The 13,796-nt window shown below is 42.2% G+C and overlaps 1 protein-coding gene across 1 annotated transcript; it reads left to right on the top strand.

The window, feature by feature from the left end:
• Positions 1 to 2,130: 2,130 nt before the first annotated feature.
• LOC148194500 (uncharacterized) lies at positions 2,131 to 8,958 on the top strand. The gene is made up of 3 exons (XM_088097239.1): positions 2,131 to 3,316; positions 3,440 to 5,259; positions 5,563 to 8,958. Exons 1-3 carry the CDS (start codon positions 2,131 to 2,133, stop codon positions 8,956 to 8,958), a joined length of 6,402 nt encoding a protein of 2,133 aa, XP_087953365.1.
• Positions 8,959 to 13,796: the final 4,838 nt, after the last annotated feature.

Below are 13,796 nucleotides of genomic sequence, written 5' to 3'. Positions count from 1 at the left end.
GATGTATTAGCCCTCACCATATATGGCATTGTCTTGTTTCCCAAAATAGAAGAATTTGTGGATTACACCGCGATAGACGTCTTCATGGCGAGTAAAACTAGATCAGAGAATCCTGTAACAGCAGTTCTTGCGGATGTTTATGGGACTTTGAGTTTTTGCCATGAGAGAAAGGGAAAGAAGATTCTTTGTTGCTTACCGGCGTTGTATACATGGATGACAACGCGCGTGTTTAAAGAGATGGTCGACGTTAAGAGTCTAGCAGAGACTTTGTCACACCAAGGGCTTAAAGGTAAAGGAGGAAACGATTGGGCCCGATTCCTTGCCGGCTTGAGCGAAAGAAGTATAAAATGGCGCCTTCCTTGGCTCGGAAATAAACTGGCTATACAACATTGTGGTAGTTTTCCTAATGTGCCTCTCATAGGCGCCCGGTACTGTATCAATTACAACCCTCTTTTGGTGCAAAGACAATTTGGGCATCCCATGAAAGGGGCACCTTCATCAAATTACCTTGCTACCCTATTCATTTATTACGAGGACGGGCATTTCATCGAATTGTTAAGAAAGGTTAAAAGCGCCTGGGAAAATGTTGTTCGAGCAGAGAAGGACTTGAGGGATGGAGTAGTGGATAGCAGTATTAGTTATCACACCTGGATTCTGGAGAGAGTGAAAGTAGTCAAGCTGCCTTTCAAGCCGATCAAGGATCAATCAGCTAGTGAAGGACCATCCCAAGCTCCAGAAAGTGAAGAGGTGCAACAATTAAGAGCTGAGATGGAGAAATTGAAAATAAGGAATGCTAGGTTGGAAAACGAATTACAAAGGGCGCGTAATGATCTTGTGGATATGAAAAATGATAATGATGAAAAGTCGCGGGCTTATGAAAACCTTGTCAAAAGCCAGAAGGCTGAGAGGGATTACACATTTCGAGTAAAACAGGATCTAGCTGCCGCGAGTAAGGAATTATCCATGAGGGTAAATGAGAAGAAGGTGGCTTTAGAAGAGGGAAAGGAGTGGAAGCACCTCTACGAAGAAGCCAAAAGAGATAAACGAGAAGCCCTTAAGAGATTAAGAGAAGCGCAGATTCAGATAGAAAAAGCGGGGCATGAGATGAAAGAGATGGCCATGTCGTTTGAGGCGGATATGAATAGGGAGCGTTGGAAGCTAACAGAAGCAGAGGAAGAGCATCGAACTCTGATAAAACAAATGGAGGAATATATCGAGGAACAGGAGGAGCGATGGAGGTCGATAGATTTTGAAGAAAGGCATCAGGCCTTGATAAAGCGAATGGAAGAGCACATCGCCGAGCAGGAAATGGCTGTAAAGCACTGGAAGGAAAGATTCTCTCAGTTGGCTGCTTTGGCAAACGGGGCAATTGAAGACATCCCCAGGATGGTGTCGAATGCTGAAGCAAGCACTCATTTTTGTAACTCACCAGCGGAATTAGATTTGTTTATTAATCATTGTAAATGGTTGGTGGGAGAGATGAAATCTTTCATTGCCCGGGCGCGGGATTGATGTACATCGGGGTTATGTGTTTTGTTCCTTAGACTATGTAATGGATCAAATTTCCTTTAAATGAAAGATAAGGGATGTTTGTTGGTATCGGCTTGTGTTAATTTTCCATCAGTATTGTCATCGTTATCCTGTGATTTCCACTTATCACTAGCATGCATCATGTTTTCTTTTGTTTCGCATTTTTCATCCTTATTTAATTTAATTTAATAAAAAATAAACAGCAGTACAAGTGAGAAAACAACGGCAAATTTTCCACGACATCCGTACAGGACCAGAGCTAACTCAAAGGTCATGGAGAATTGGGAGCAGTCACACGAATCTATTAAGGCCGATGTCAACCAGTTGAAGGATCAGATGGCCCAGATTTTGGCGGCTCTCGAAGCCCTGAAGACTACGGGAGGGGCGACGCCTGCGCAAGTCGAGGGAAGTGCTCAATATTACCCTCCGGTATTCAGTTCTGGGAGCCAATCTGTTCCGTTCCCAATGTATGGATTACCTCCAGGTTACACCCCACCTATGGGAGAATACACAGAAGGGGAGCAGACTTCATTCTCTTTCCCTACCACTGCCAACGTACCGCCAATCAGTATTCAGGGTCCTGTTGTAATGTCCGCACCCATGGTAAATGAAGGAATGCATGCAAGCATGTCTGATGGAATACGGGTAACTCCGGTGCCGCCTGTGACTACCGGAGAGGGCTTTTCTACAGGGGCTGCACCACATACCTCGTTTCAGGGGGTAATTAGTAACGTTGATGGGGCGAAAGATAAACTGGAGAGCCTAGAGGCAAGATTGAGGGCTGTGGAGGGGTATGAAAGTTATGGATTTGGGGATGTTTCTAGATTGAGCTTGGTTCCTGGCGTCAAAATTCCACATAAGTTCAAGGCGCCAGATTTTGAGAAGTATAAGGGAAATACATGCCCAAAGAACCATCTAACCATGTTTTGCAGAAAGATGGCTGCATATGCTTATGATGAGCAGCTGCTCATTCATGTTTTTCAAGATAGTTTGGCAGGAGTGGCATTAAATTGGTATACCCATTTGGAGCCGGCTCGAATTCGTTGTTGGGCGGACTTGGCTGATGCTTTTGTGAAGCAGTATATATACAATACACATGTTGCGCCAGATCGTTTACAGCTGCAAAACATGTCGAAGAAAGACAACGAAAGTTTTAAGGAGTATGCTCAGCGGTGGAGGGAATTGGCTGCACAAGTTGAGCCGCCTTTGTATGATAAAGAAATGGTGGCAATGTTTGTAAATACGCTCCAACCACCATTTTACGAACATATGGTGGGAAATGTATCTTCAAATTTTGCCGATATCATCGTGATAGGCGAGCGAATAGAGATCGGGTTGAAAAATGGGAAGATTGCATATGGCTCGTCGGCGGGTGCAAACTCCAAAAAACCCAATTTCAACTCAGGGAAAAGAAAGGAGGGAGATGTGCATGCAACATCTGCAACCCCCGTGTGGAGAGGTCAAGTTCCCACCCATAACTATCGACCATACTGGGGTCAACATCCACAGGCAGCTAACGCATCATTTGGTCATCAAATTAGGCCTCAACAACAACCAGGGTACTATCAACCACAATACATTCCGATGAATAATTGGAGGGGAGGGGCAAATGTAGGTTCCAATATGAATGTGGGTCCAAATGCTTATCCAAGAAGGAACCAGGAAAGAAATTATGTTAACTTTACTCCAATTCCTACAACTTATACGGAATTATTGCCTCAGCTTATCAAACAAGGTCTAGTTGTCGTTTGTCCCCTGAAGCCTTTGCAGCCTCCGTACCCAAGAGGTTATGATGCAGATGCAAAGTGTAGTTATCATGGAGGAGCCGCTGGTCATTCCACTGAGAGGTGTCTGGCTTTCAAGCATAAAGTGCAGACTCTAATTGATTCTGGGTGGTTAAAGTTCCAAGAGGATAAGCCTAGTGTCGAGTCCAATCCTTTATCTGGGCATGGAAGTGCTTCGACGAATGCTGTCGAAGTGAAAGAACATGAGCTGGTGAGAAATGTGAAAGAAATCAGGAGCTCCAGGAGGTTTATTTTGGAGGCGTTGCTGAAAGTGGGTATCTTGAAGGGTGATTATGATGAGAGTATGGCATGCGCGCTCCACCCAGATGCTGAGCACTCTATTGAGGAGTGTATTAAGTTTGAAGAAATTCTGCAAGACCTGCTAGATCGTGGTCTGATGCAGGTATGTTACAAGAATGAGGAGGGAGAGGTATTTGCACAAACTGGTGATGAATCCGGCATGATTGTACCAGAACCATTGGTGATTCGTTTCACTAAGACTACCTCTATTCCACCAACTCAAGGAAGGTCGCCTGTGGTTATCCATGTACCAGCCCCTTTTCCTTACAAGAACGAAAAAGCCGTCCCATGGAGATATGGGACGTATGCGTCAGGCGAAACGCAAAGCGTTGACCCTGTCGTCAAAAACATATCAGGGATAGGGGGAATGACTAGGAGTGGTCGAATTTTCACATCACCTGAGTTGGCACGAGAAAGGGTTAATGATAATGAAGCAACGATGGCCGCGAAGGCAAAAGAATTCTTAAAGGGGAAGGGGGCACAGACAGAGGAGATCCCCGACAAGGAAGAGAAGAGAGAGGTTTCTGAAGAGGAGGCTTGTGAATTTTTAAAATTCATACAACAAAGCGAATATAAGGTGGTGGAACAGTTAAACCGTATGCCTGCTCGCATATCCTTGTTAGATTTGCTCATGCATTCGGCATCACACAGAAAGTTGCTAATGAAGATACTCAGTGAGGCTCATGTGGAGCAAGGTATTTCGTTGAATAAATTCGAGGGTATTGTTGGCAATATTGTTGCTAATAATTATCTCACCTTTACGGATGAAGAGATACCTGCTGAAGGAAGAGGGCATAACAAGGCTCTTCACGTCTCTGTGAAATGCCTGGATCATGTTATAGCGCGTGTTTTAGTGGACAATGGGTCCTCCTTGAATGTTATGCCGAAAGCAACTCTGGAAAAGCTACCTTGCGAAGGAATGCATATGAGGCCGAGTTCGATGATTGTGAGAGCGTTTGATGGCAGTAAAAGAGAAGTGGTGGGAGAAGTGGATTTACCAATGCAAGTTGGCCCATGCGTTTTTCAAATAACATTCCAGGTTATGGATATCCTGCCAGCTTATAGTTGTCTGTTGGGACGCCCATGGATTCATTCGGCGGGAGTTGTGCCTTCTACACTACACCAGAAGTTGAAGTATGTGATAGGAGATAAGCTGGTGATAGTATCAGGAGAAGAGGATCTTCTGGTGAGTGGGCCATCATCCACGCGCTACATCGAGGCGGCTGAAGAAGCTCTCGAGACAGCCTTCCAATCGTTGGAAATTGTGGGAAATGCTTGTGTGGAACCGTTTCCAATAAATCCTCGCCTATCATGTGCTTCTATTATGATGGCCAAGATTATGATAAAAGAGGGCTATGTATATGGGAAAGGTTTGGGCAAATATCGGCAGGGGCGAGCATTCCCTCTAGAAATCGTTGAAAACAAGAACAGATATGGCTTGGGGTACAAACCTACCAAGGAAGACAGGAAAAGGGTGATTGAAGAAAGAAAAGAGTGCAGTCTGGCCCGTGCAGAAAGACGAGGGCCCAGAGAGAGCAAAATTCACATTGTTGACATCAAGGAAAGCTTCCGCAGTGCTGGGTGGATCAACACTGGCCAGATAGCAGCCGTGGAAGATGAGGAAAAGCCTCAAAGTTCGAGCTTCGTGTGGGCTTGCTCCCCTGATACTCAACTCAACAATTGGGAAACACTGGATTTACCTGTGATGCTTAATGTGAACAAAATGTAATAGTTTTAATTAAGCTTATAGTTTCGATTGGGGCTTTAGAACTGAAGTTTTGTGGATTGATTCTTTTTTACTTTTCACTCAGCGTGATAATAAAGTTGCATTTCATCATCATTTGGCATTTTTTGTTTATCTTATTTATTTATACTTTTTCATAAATTTAAATGATGCAGATGTGACAATGATTGTTTTGAAAATAATGATATCAATGTTCCTAATTTTGAGCACCCTATCAATAATACGGAAGATGATTTCGAAGATGATGTGGAACCCTCTCCGGAATTATTGAGATTAGTGGAACAAGAGTCTAAGGAGATAAAACCCCATCAGGAGGAGATTGAAATACTTAACTTGGGAGAGAAGGATGAGATAAAGGAAGTGAAAATCGGTACTAGTATGAAAACGGAAGTGAGGGAAAGATTGCGTGCCCTATTGAAGGAGTTTAAAGATGTGTTCGCATGGTCTTACAATGACATGCCGGGTCTGGATACCGATATTGTGCAGCATAAGCTCCCACTCAAGCCAGAATGCCCTCCAGTCAAGCAAAAACTAAGAAGAATGAAGTCGGAAATGTCACTAAAAATTAAAGAGGAGGTCCAAAAGCAATTTGACGCAGGATTTTTGGCCGTGGCAAGATACCCACAATGGGTAGCGAATGTTGTACCAGTGCCTAAGAAGGATGGGAAGGTTCGAATGTGTGTTGACTATCGTGATTTAAATCGTGCAAGTCCGAAAGATAATTTCCCGTTACCACACATCGATACTCTGGTTGATAATACGGCCAAATTTTCGTTGTTTTCGTTCATGGATGGATTCTCGGGATACAATCAAATTAAAATGGCACCGGAAGATATGGAAAAAACGACCTTTATCACGTTATGGGGAACATTCTGCTATAAGGTTATGTCTTTCGGACTCAAGAATGCTGGGGCAACATACCAAAGGGCAATGGTGACACTTTTTCATGATATGATGCATAAGGAAATTGAAGTTTATGTGGATGACATGATTGCAAAATCGGAATCAGAAGAGGAGCATATTTTCAATCTAAGGAAATTATTTGAAAGACTAAGAAAGTACAAACTCAGGTTAAATCCTTCCAAATGCACGTTTGGAGTAAAGTCTGGAAAATTGTTGGGCTTTATTGTCAGCCAAAGAGGGATAGAAGTTGATCCGGACAAAGTAAGAGCGATAACGGAAATGCCTGCGCCCAGAACAGAAAAGGAGGTTCGAGGTTTTTTGGGAAGATTGAACTACATTGCTAGGTTCATCTCCCAATTAACTGATACTTGTGAACCAATGTTCAAGTTACTACGGAAAAACCAGGCCGTAGTCTGGAATGAAGATTGTCAAGTTGCTTTTGAAAAGGTCAAACAATACCTGCAAGACCCTCCTGTATTGCGTCCACCTATGCCAGGAAGACCGCTCATTTTGTATTTGACCGTATTGGATAATTCCATGGGTTGTGTATTGGGTCAGCATGATGAAGATGGGAAAAGAGAGCATGCTATATATTACTTGAGCAAAAGATTCACAGATTGCGAACAACGATATTCGTCGTTAGAGCGAACTTGTTGTGCACTGGCGTGGGCTACTCATCGCCTAAGGCAATACATGTTGAGCCACTCTACTTGGTTGATATCCAAGATGGATCCTATCAAGTATATTTTCGAAAAGCCTGCTCTCACTGGAAGGATAGCTCGATGGCAGATGCTATTGTCAGAGTACGACATTGTATATGTTACTCAGAAATCTATCAAGGGTAGCGCTTTAGCGGAATATTTAGCCCATCAACCCATTAGTGATTATCAGCCAATGCAACCTGAATTTCCTGATGAAGATATCATGGCTTTATTTGCTGAGAATAAAGAGGACAAAGATGAAAAAGCGTGGACGGTATTATTCGATGGGGCCTCGAATGTAATGGGGCATGGAATAGGGGCAGTGCTTATCTCTCCTAAGAATCAATACATTCCAATGACGGCAAGGTTGTGTTTTAATTGCACGAATAATATCGCAGAATATGAAGCCTGTGCCATGGGAATTCGAGCAGCTATAGAGTCTAAAGCAAAAATTCTAGATGTATATGGAGATTCAGCTTTGGTCATCCATCAATTGAAGGGAGAATGGGAGACTAGGGATACTAAATTAATTCCATACCAAGCTTACATCAGGGGATTAATTGAGTATTTCGATTCCATCACGTTTAATCATATACCGAGAGAAGATAATCAATTAGCAGACGCATTGGCTACCTTGTCATCGATGTTTGAAGTTGATCAAGATGCAGAATTGCCAATGATTGAAATGAAGAGTCATGCAAAGCCAGTGTATTGTCATTTCATCGAAGAGGAGGTAGATGGTAAACCTTGGTACTTTGATATCAAGCATTATCTTAGGACCCGAGAATATCCAGAGAAGGCATCAGAAAACGACAAAAGGGCGTTAAGGAGGTTGGTTGGCAGTTTCATTTTGAGTGGGGATATTCTATATAAGAGGAATCATGACATGATTCTCCTTAGATGTGTAGATGCAAAAGAAGCCGACCTGATACTAAAAGAAGTACACGAGGGTACATTTGGCACGCACATGAATGGGCACTCAATGGCCAGGAAGATACTGAGAGCGGGGTATTTTTGGTTGACTATGGAAAATGATTGCTGTACACATGTGAGAAAGTGTGAGAAATGCCAGGTATACGCAAGTAATATCAACGTTCCACCCACGACCTTGAACGTGTTGTCTGCACCATGGCCCTTTTCGATGTGGGAAATAGATGTCATCGGAGCTATAGAGCCAAAGGCGTCAAATGGACACCGTTTCATATTAGTCGCAATCGACTACTTCACCAAGTGGGTTGAGGCTGCTTCTTATGCTAATGTGACTAGAAAGGTGGTGACCAAGTTCATAAAAAGGGAGTTGATTTGCAGATACGGACTCCCTAACAGGATCATCACTGATAATGCCACTAACTTGAACAACCAGATGATGACAGAGTTATGTGAGGAGTTCAAAATTCATCATCTTAATTCTTCTCCTTATCGTCCAAAGATGAATGGGGCAGTAGAGGCTGCTAACAAAAATATCAAGAAGATTGTGCAGAAAATGGTGGTCACGTATAAGGATTGGCATGAAATGCTTCCTTTTGCTTTACATGGTTATCGCACTTCGGTACGAACATCGACTGGGGCAACGCCTTTCTCGCTTGTATATGGAATGGAGGCAGTACTTCCGTTTGAAGTGGAAATTCCGTCCTTACGAGTTTTAATGGAAACCCAATTAGAAGAGGCGGAGTGGGTTCAAGCTCGTTTCGACCAGCTCAATCTCATTGATGAAAAGAGACTAACAGCAGTATGCCATGGACAATTGTATCAAAGAAGAATGAAGAAGGCATTTGACAAAAAGGTACATCCAAGAGAATTTCATGAAGGTGAGCTGGTGTTGAAGAAGATCCTACCTATACAAAAGGATCATAGAGGCAAATGGACTCCAAATTATGAAGGGCCATTTGTAGTGAAGAAAGCATTTTCTGGTGGGGCACTAATTCTCACAAGAATGGACGGAGAGGAGTTACCATTGCCAGTTAATTCTGATGCAGTAAAAAAGTTTTACGCATGATGATTCCGTGATAGTCGTTGCTATTAAGGGGATGTTGATATTATCGTTAAAGATTATTGTACTCTGTGTTTTCTTTAATAAATGAAATTCGCGTAGTTCATTCATATTTTGGTTTGCATTCCATCTGAAATATTGCATGTCACGCTGAGCTGTTAAGTAGTTAAGTGAAAATGAAAATGAAAATAAGTAAACGCGTGTTGATAAAAGTATCACAGGTATATCAGGTTGGCGAGCTCGGTCCTGGAGGATGTCGGAAAGGAAAAACGAAAAAAAAGGGGTTACATGTTGAGTTTGTTGTTAATAAAGTTGTCAAAGACATAGTATTTTCGAAAACAGTTTTGAAAAATACCGTTGGTGAATACTTCCCTGATTCAAGGTTTTGGGTGTAACCGGTGTTCTTTTCTTGATAAAGCATCTGCATTCACATTACTTGAACCCTAACTTTTTCGTTTCTCACAAGACGAAGGATTTCGCCATATGCCTAATGTTGGGGCAGTTTTCATCATGTTACATACCATCGATAATCCATTGATTAGGGAGATAAAAAAAAAAAGAAAGAAAAGAAAGAAGGAGAAAACAAAAGAAACAAAAAAAAAGGAAAAATGAAGTTGATGTGTCAAGCACTACATAGTTTAGTTTCAGGGTTAAATTCAAGAGAAAGTCAGACAAACAAGATTCGGAGTGACGTGTGGCCGTTTTTCGTTATCCAATCGTCAAAAAACAGTTCATCCAATTGCACCCCTTTTGAGCCAAAATGCATAATTGTTTTCATCACCCTAGACAAGAATCATTAGCATGTCGACGTCAATTTAAAAGGGTACATCACAAGCATCCAAAGTTGAGAAAAAAGAATGAAAAGGAAAGTATCATAAAGGACCACAACAGGGGCAACGAAAAGAATGATCCAAAGGGAAAGAAAGAAAAAAATAACAATAAATATGCTTGAAGTTCAAATCCCTAGGGACAATTGACTGGGCACCCTGCAAATGATTCTTGTTTAAAGACTTTAACCGTCAAACACTTATTTGGGCCTTTGTTATCCTTTCTTTCAAAACCCTTTGACCTTTAGCCACGGTACAAGCCAATAAAAGTCCACACTGACTGAAGACTGTTGGTCCTAATCTTTCTCACGAATTTAACTTTGAAACAGAATAATGTGGTGAACGACACAATTCAGTGTTATTTAAAAAAAAAAAAAAAAAAAAAAAAAAAAAAAAAGTCTCCCTGTCAATCGAAGATCATCCAATTTGGGGGAATCCTTCATACCCAAATCTTTTCACTTTTCCATTGTGCAAAATTGGGGCAGTATGGGAGCACAACATGTTAATAGCACTTTTCCCCAAAGGAGGGACACACATACGTTAATCATTATTCATTTGCTTTTCATAACCATTCTTCCACATTCTACAGGGTTCAATTTAATTTGGATTGCAAAAAGCGATAAAAAGAATTTTAACTCAGGGTTACGCTTTCTTCCTGCTTATCAAAGGGTTCTATACCTATCAACGTTGTTTTTAGGAATGCGTTTTGAACGTACATTGTGTTTGATGACAATATTAACAATGGATTCCAAGCATGGAATTTTCAAAAAAAAAAAAAAAAAAAAAAAAAAAGAAAAGACCAAAATGAAGGTCTCATGTGTCCATGCATCCATGCATCATCATGACATAACATCATCTTAGAGGAAGCGAGGAAAATTGTTTGCAAAATCTTCATGTTTTAATCGGCATTTATCAACTTTTCAAAGTTACAAATCCAGGTTTTAATTTTCTGTTATCGACCCTCTGCATGGCAATGGTCGGATTTAAATTTCTGTTCTGTGAGTTTGGCCCTCTGCGAGGCAATGGTCAAATCCAGGTTTTAATTTTCTGTTATCGACCCTCTGCATGGCAATGGTCAGATTTAAATTTCTGTTCTGTGAGTTTGGCCCTCTGCGAGGCAATGGTCAAATCCAGGTTTTAATTTTCTGTTATCCACCCTCTGCATGGCAATGGTCAGATTTAAATTTCTGTTCTGTGAGTTTGGCCCTCTGCGAGGCAATGGTCAAATCCAGGTTTTAATTTTCTGTTATCGACCCTCTGCATGGCAATGGTCGGATTTAAATTTCTGTTCTGTGAGTTTAGCCCTCTGCGAGGCAATGGTCAAATCCAGGTTTTAATTTTCTGTTATCGACCCTCTGCATGGCAATGGTCAGATTTAAATTTCTGTTCTGTGAGTTTGGCCCTCTGCGAGGCAATGGTCAAATCCAGGTTTTAATTTTCTGTTATCGACCCTCTGCATGGCAATGGTCGGATTTAAATTTCCGTTCTGTGAGTTTGGCCCTCTGCGAGGCAATGGTCAAATCCAGGTTTTAATTTTCTGTTATCGACCCTCTGCATGGCAATGGTCGGATTTAAATTTCCGTTCTGTGAGTTTGGCCCTCTGCGAGGCAATGGTCAAATCCAGGTTTTAATTTTCTGTTATTGACCCTCTGCATGGCAATGGTCGGATTTAAATTTATGTTCTGCGAGTTTGACCCTCTGCGAGGCAATGGTCAAATCCAGGTTTCAGTTTTTTGTTACTGATACTTTACTTAACATTGGTCGTTTGGCATCGGGACTTGAACCATTTTGTTTGTTTTCTTTCATGATTGAAACCCGGACAAAATTAGTGTCTTTATCTTTACTTAGCTTTACTTAAATAATACGAAAAGATTAAATTTTCATATTATTTAGTAATATCTAAGTAAAGAGGGGCAATTGTCAACACTCAATTTTGTCCGGGTTGTAAAAAAATGTGTTTTTATTGGTTTTCTATTATTTTCATTTTATTTCATTTTTTATCTTTTGTTTTATTCTATTTCACTGTATTTAGATCTTTGCTTTTAATTTAATTTCTATTTTATTTTTTTTTGAATTAATTAGTCAAAATAATTGAAAAATAAAATTAAAATTAAAAATAAAGTAAAAAATAATAATAATAAAATAAAAAAATAAAATAAAATTGAAATAAGAAAATAAAAAAAAACGTGGGGAAATGATGTATGGGATGCATGTCTGGAGTGGGGGGACAAGGTGGTTAAGGAGAATTTTTTCCAAAGATTTTTGGAAGAAAAAAAAAAGGGAGGAGAATTTTGGTGGAGAGGGGACAGAGAAAACAGAGGGAAGGTGGTTATGATTCGGTTTTGGGGGCGGAAGAAAAAAGCACAGAAAAGCAAAGGGGCCTGGGATCTTCGTGGATCATCCATTGCTGAGGGGGAGATTATTCACAAAAAAAAAAGAGACGAGAGTGCAAGGGTTGGAAGAGCGGAGGAAAGGTGGAAGCAAGTCCACAGTAGAGGAAGGAGGGGGCTACTCGTTCATTGAAGGTAAGTATCCCTAACTTATATTAGCTACATCCATAGCCATTACTGATGTACAAATTTTCGGTTATTGTTTCATTCACTGTTTCATTCACTTCCCCCCAATATCACCCCTTATTCACGCTCGCCTCACCTTAATGCGAGTTGAGTCGGCCCATTGTCTTCCTTCGGTTTCTGACCGAATAGACTGCTACTCGTAGAGCTTTTGCTCCAGCTTCTATTTGCATCTGCATCATCAACAAAAGCACACTTCACTTTCTTCATTCTCTCCCATCATCTTCAACCCATGTACTTCGAGCCTTTGCTCGTTCTCTGCCAACGCCGCTTAACCTCTGAATAACCTGACCCGTTGGAGCTCACCTCATCACTATGTTACGAAGTGGTCTGGCCACAGCGGTTCGAGCTCTCGGCTATCTTTAGCGAGTTCACCACTCCAACACCATAAACATGGCTTTGCTGTATCCCTTCACCCAAAAAGCAGAGAATCAAATACGGTAACCACAAACTGAGTCAGACCATGAAACTATGCCTCTTTCCATCTCCAACCATCAAATGAATTTGAATGTAGAATGGTTACTCACCAGAAAATCATATAACAGAAATAAAATAACCGAACAATGGTTTCATCTTCACTGACTCATCCCCTCCTCCCTCGTTCCCTCCATCACCATAGCTGTATTCACACTCACGGCTATCACCATCCCCATTCCCAACCAAACAAACACAAAACATAGTATAGAGACACGCAGGGATAGAAGACGGTGGTGTCATTAGGGCTAAGTTCAAGTCAGATCTGCCGCCAAGATCGATGGGAGCAGCGGTGAGAGTTGTGAGCTCTCGGAGTTGGAATCTAGCTCGCGCAAGTAGAGGGAACAAGTATTTTGAGCCGCCGTGAAGGGCGTGGTTTCTTCCGGCGTAGGTTGGTGGCGTTTGGTCTTGGCGACAACGGTGATGGCGACGCCTGGTCTTCTTGTGCCAGTAGCAGCGGCGGAGAGGATGGTTCGGTGGTTGAGGATAATGATGATGGGTGTTGATGACTCGAAGGAAATCGGAGATGAAGGCAGAGGAAGATGTGGGGTTCGAAGGGAGCGTTACACGGAGAAGAAGATGAGCTCGTAAGAGGGCGAGGGATCCGAAGCCGTGGCCAGCGGCGGTCCGAGTGTCATGGCGTCATGGCTGGGGATACTTTCGGCGTCAAGCAGCGGTGCTGGCGACGTCTTGCGCGGTGACTCGCGGCGACTGATCGGTGGCGGTGGTGGTGCGTGCGCGCGCAGTGGAGGCAAACCCCCCTGGGTTACCTTCTTCGAAGAAGACCCTAGATCTCTCTCATTTCCCTTTGGATCTGGGTTTGAGTGGTGGGGAGGAGAAGCCTGGGTCTCGGACGCTGCTGGCAAAAATGGGAGATGTCACTTGAACCCCTAGAGAATTCTGGGTTAGGAAACCACCCCGGTGGGCCAAGCCCATGAAAAATAAAAAAAATTGTTCTGCACTCCCCTTT

The sequence above is a fragment of the Vigna umbellata genome, chromosome 8 (assembly GCF_029865625.1).
Source record: "Vigna umbellata cultivar VRB3 chromosome 8, Vumbellata_1.0, whole genome shotgun sequence".
Lineage (NCBI taxonomy): Eukaryota > Viridiplantae > Streptophyta > Magnoliopsida > Fabales > Fabaceae > Vigna > Vigna umbellata.
This window is presented reverse-complemented; position numbering and strand designations above follow the sequence as displayed.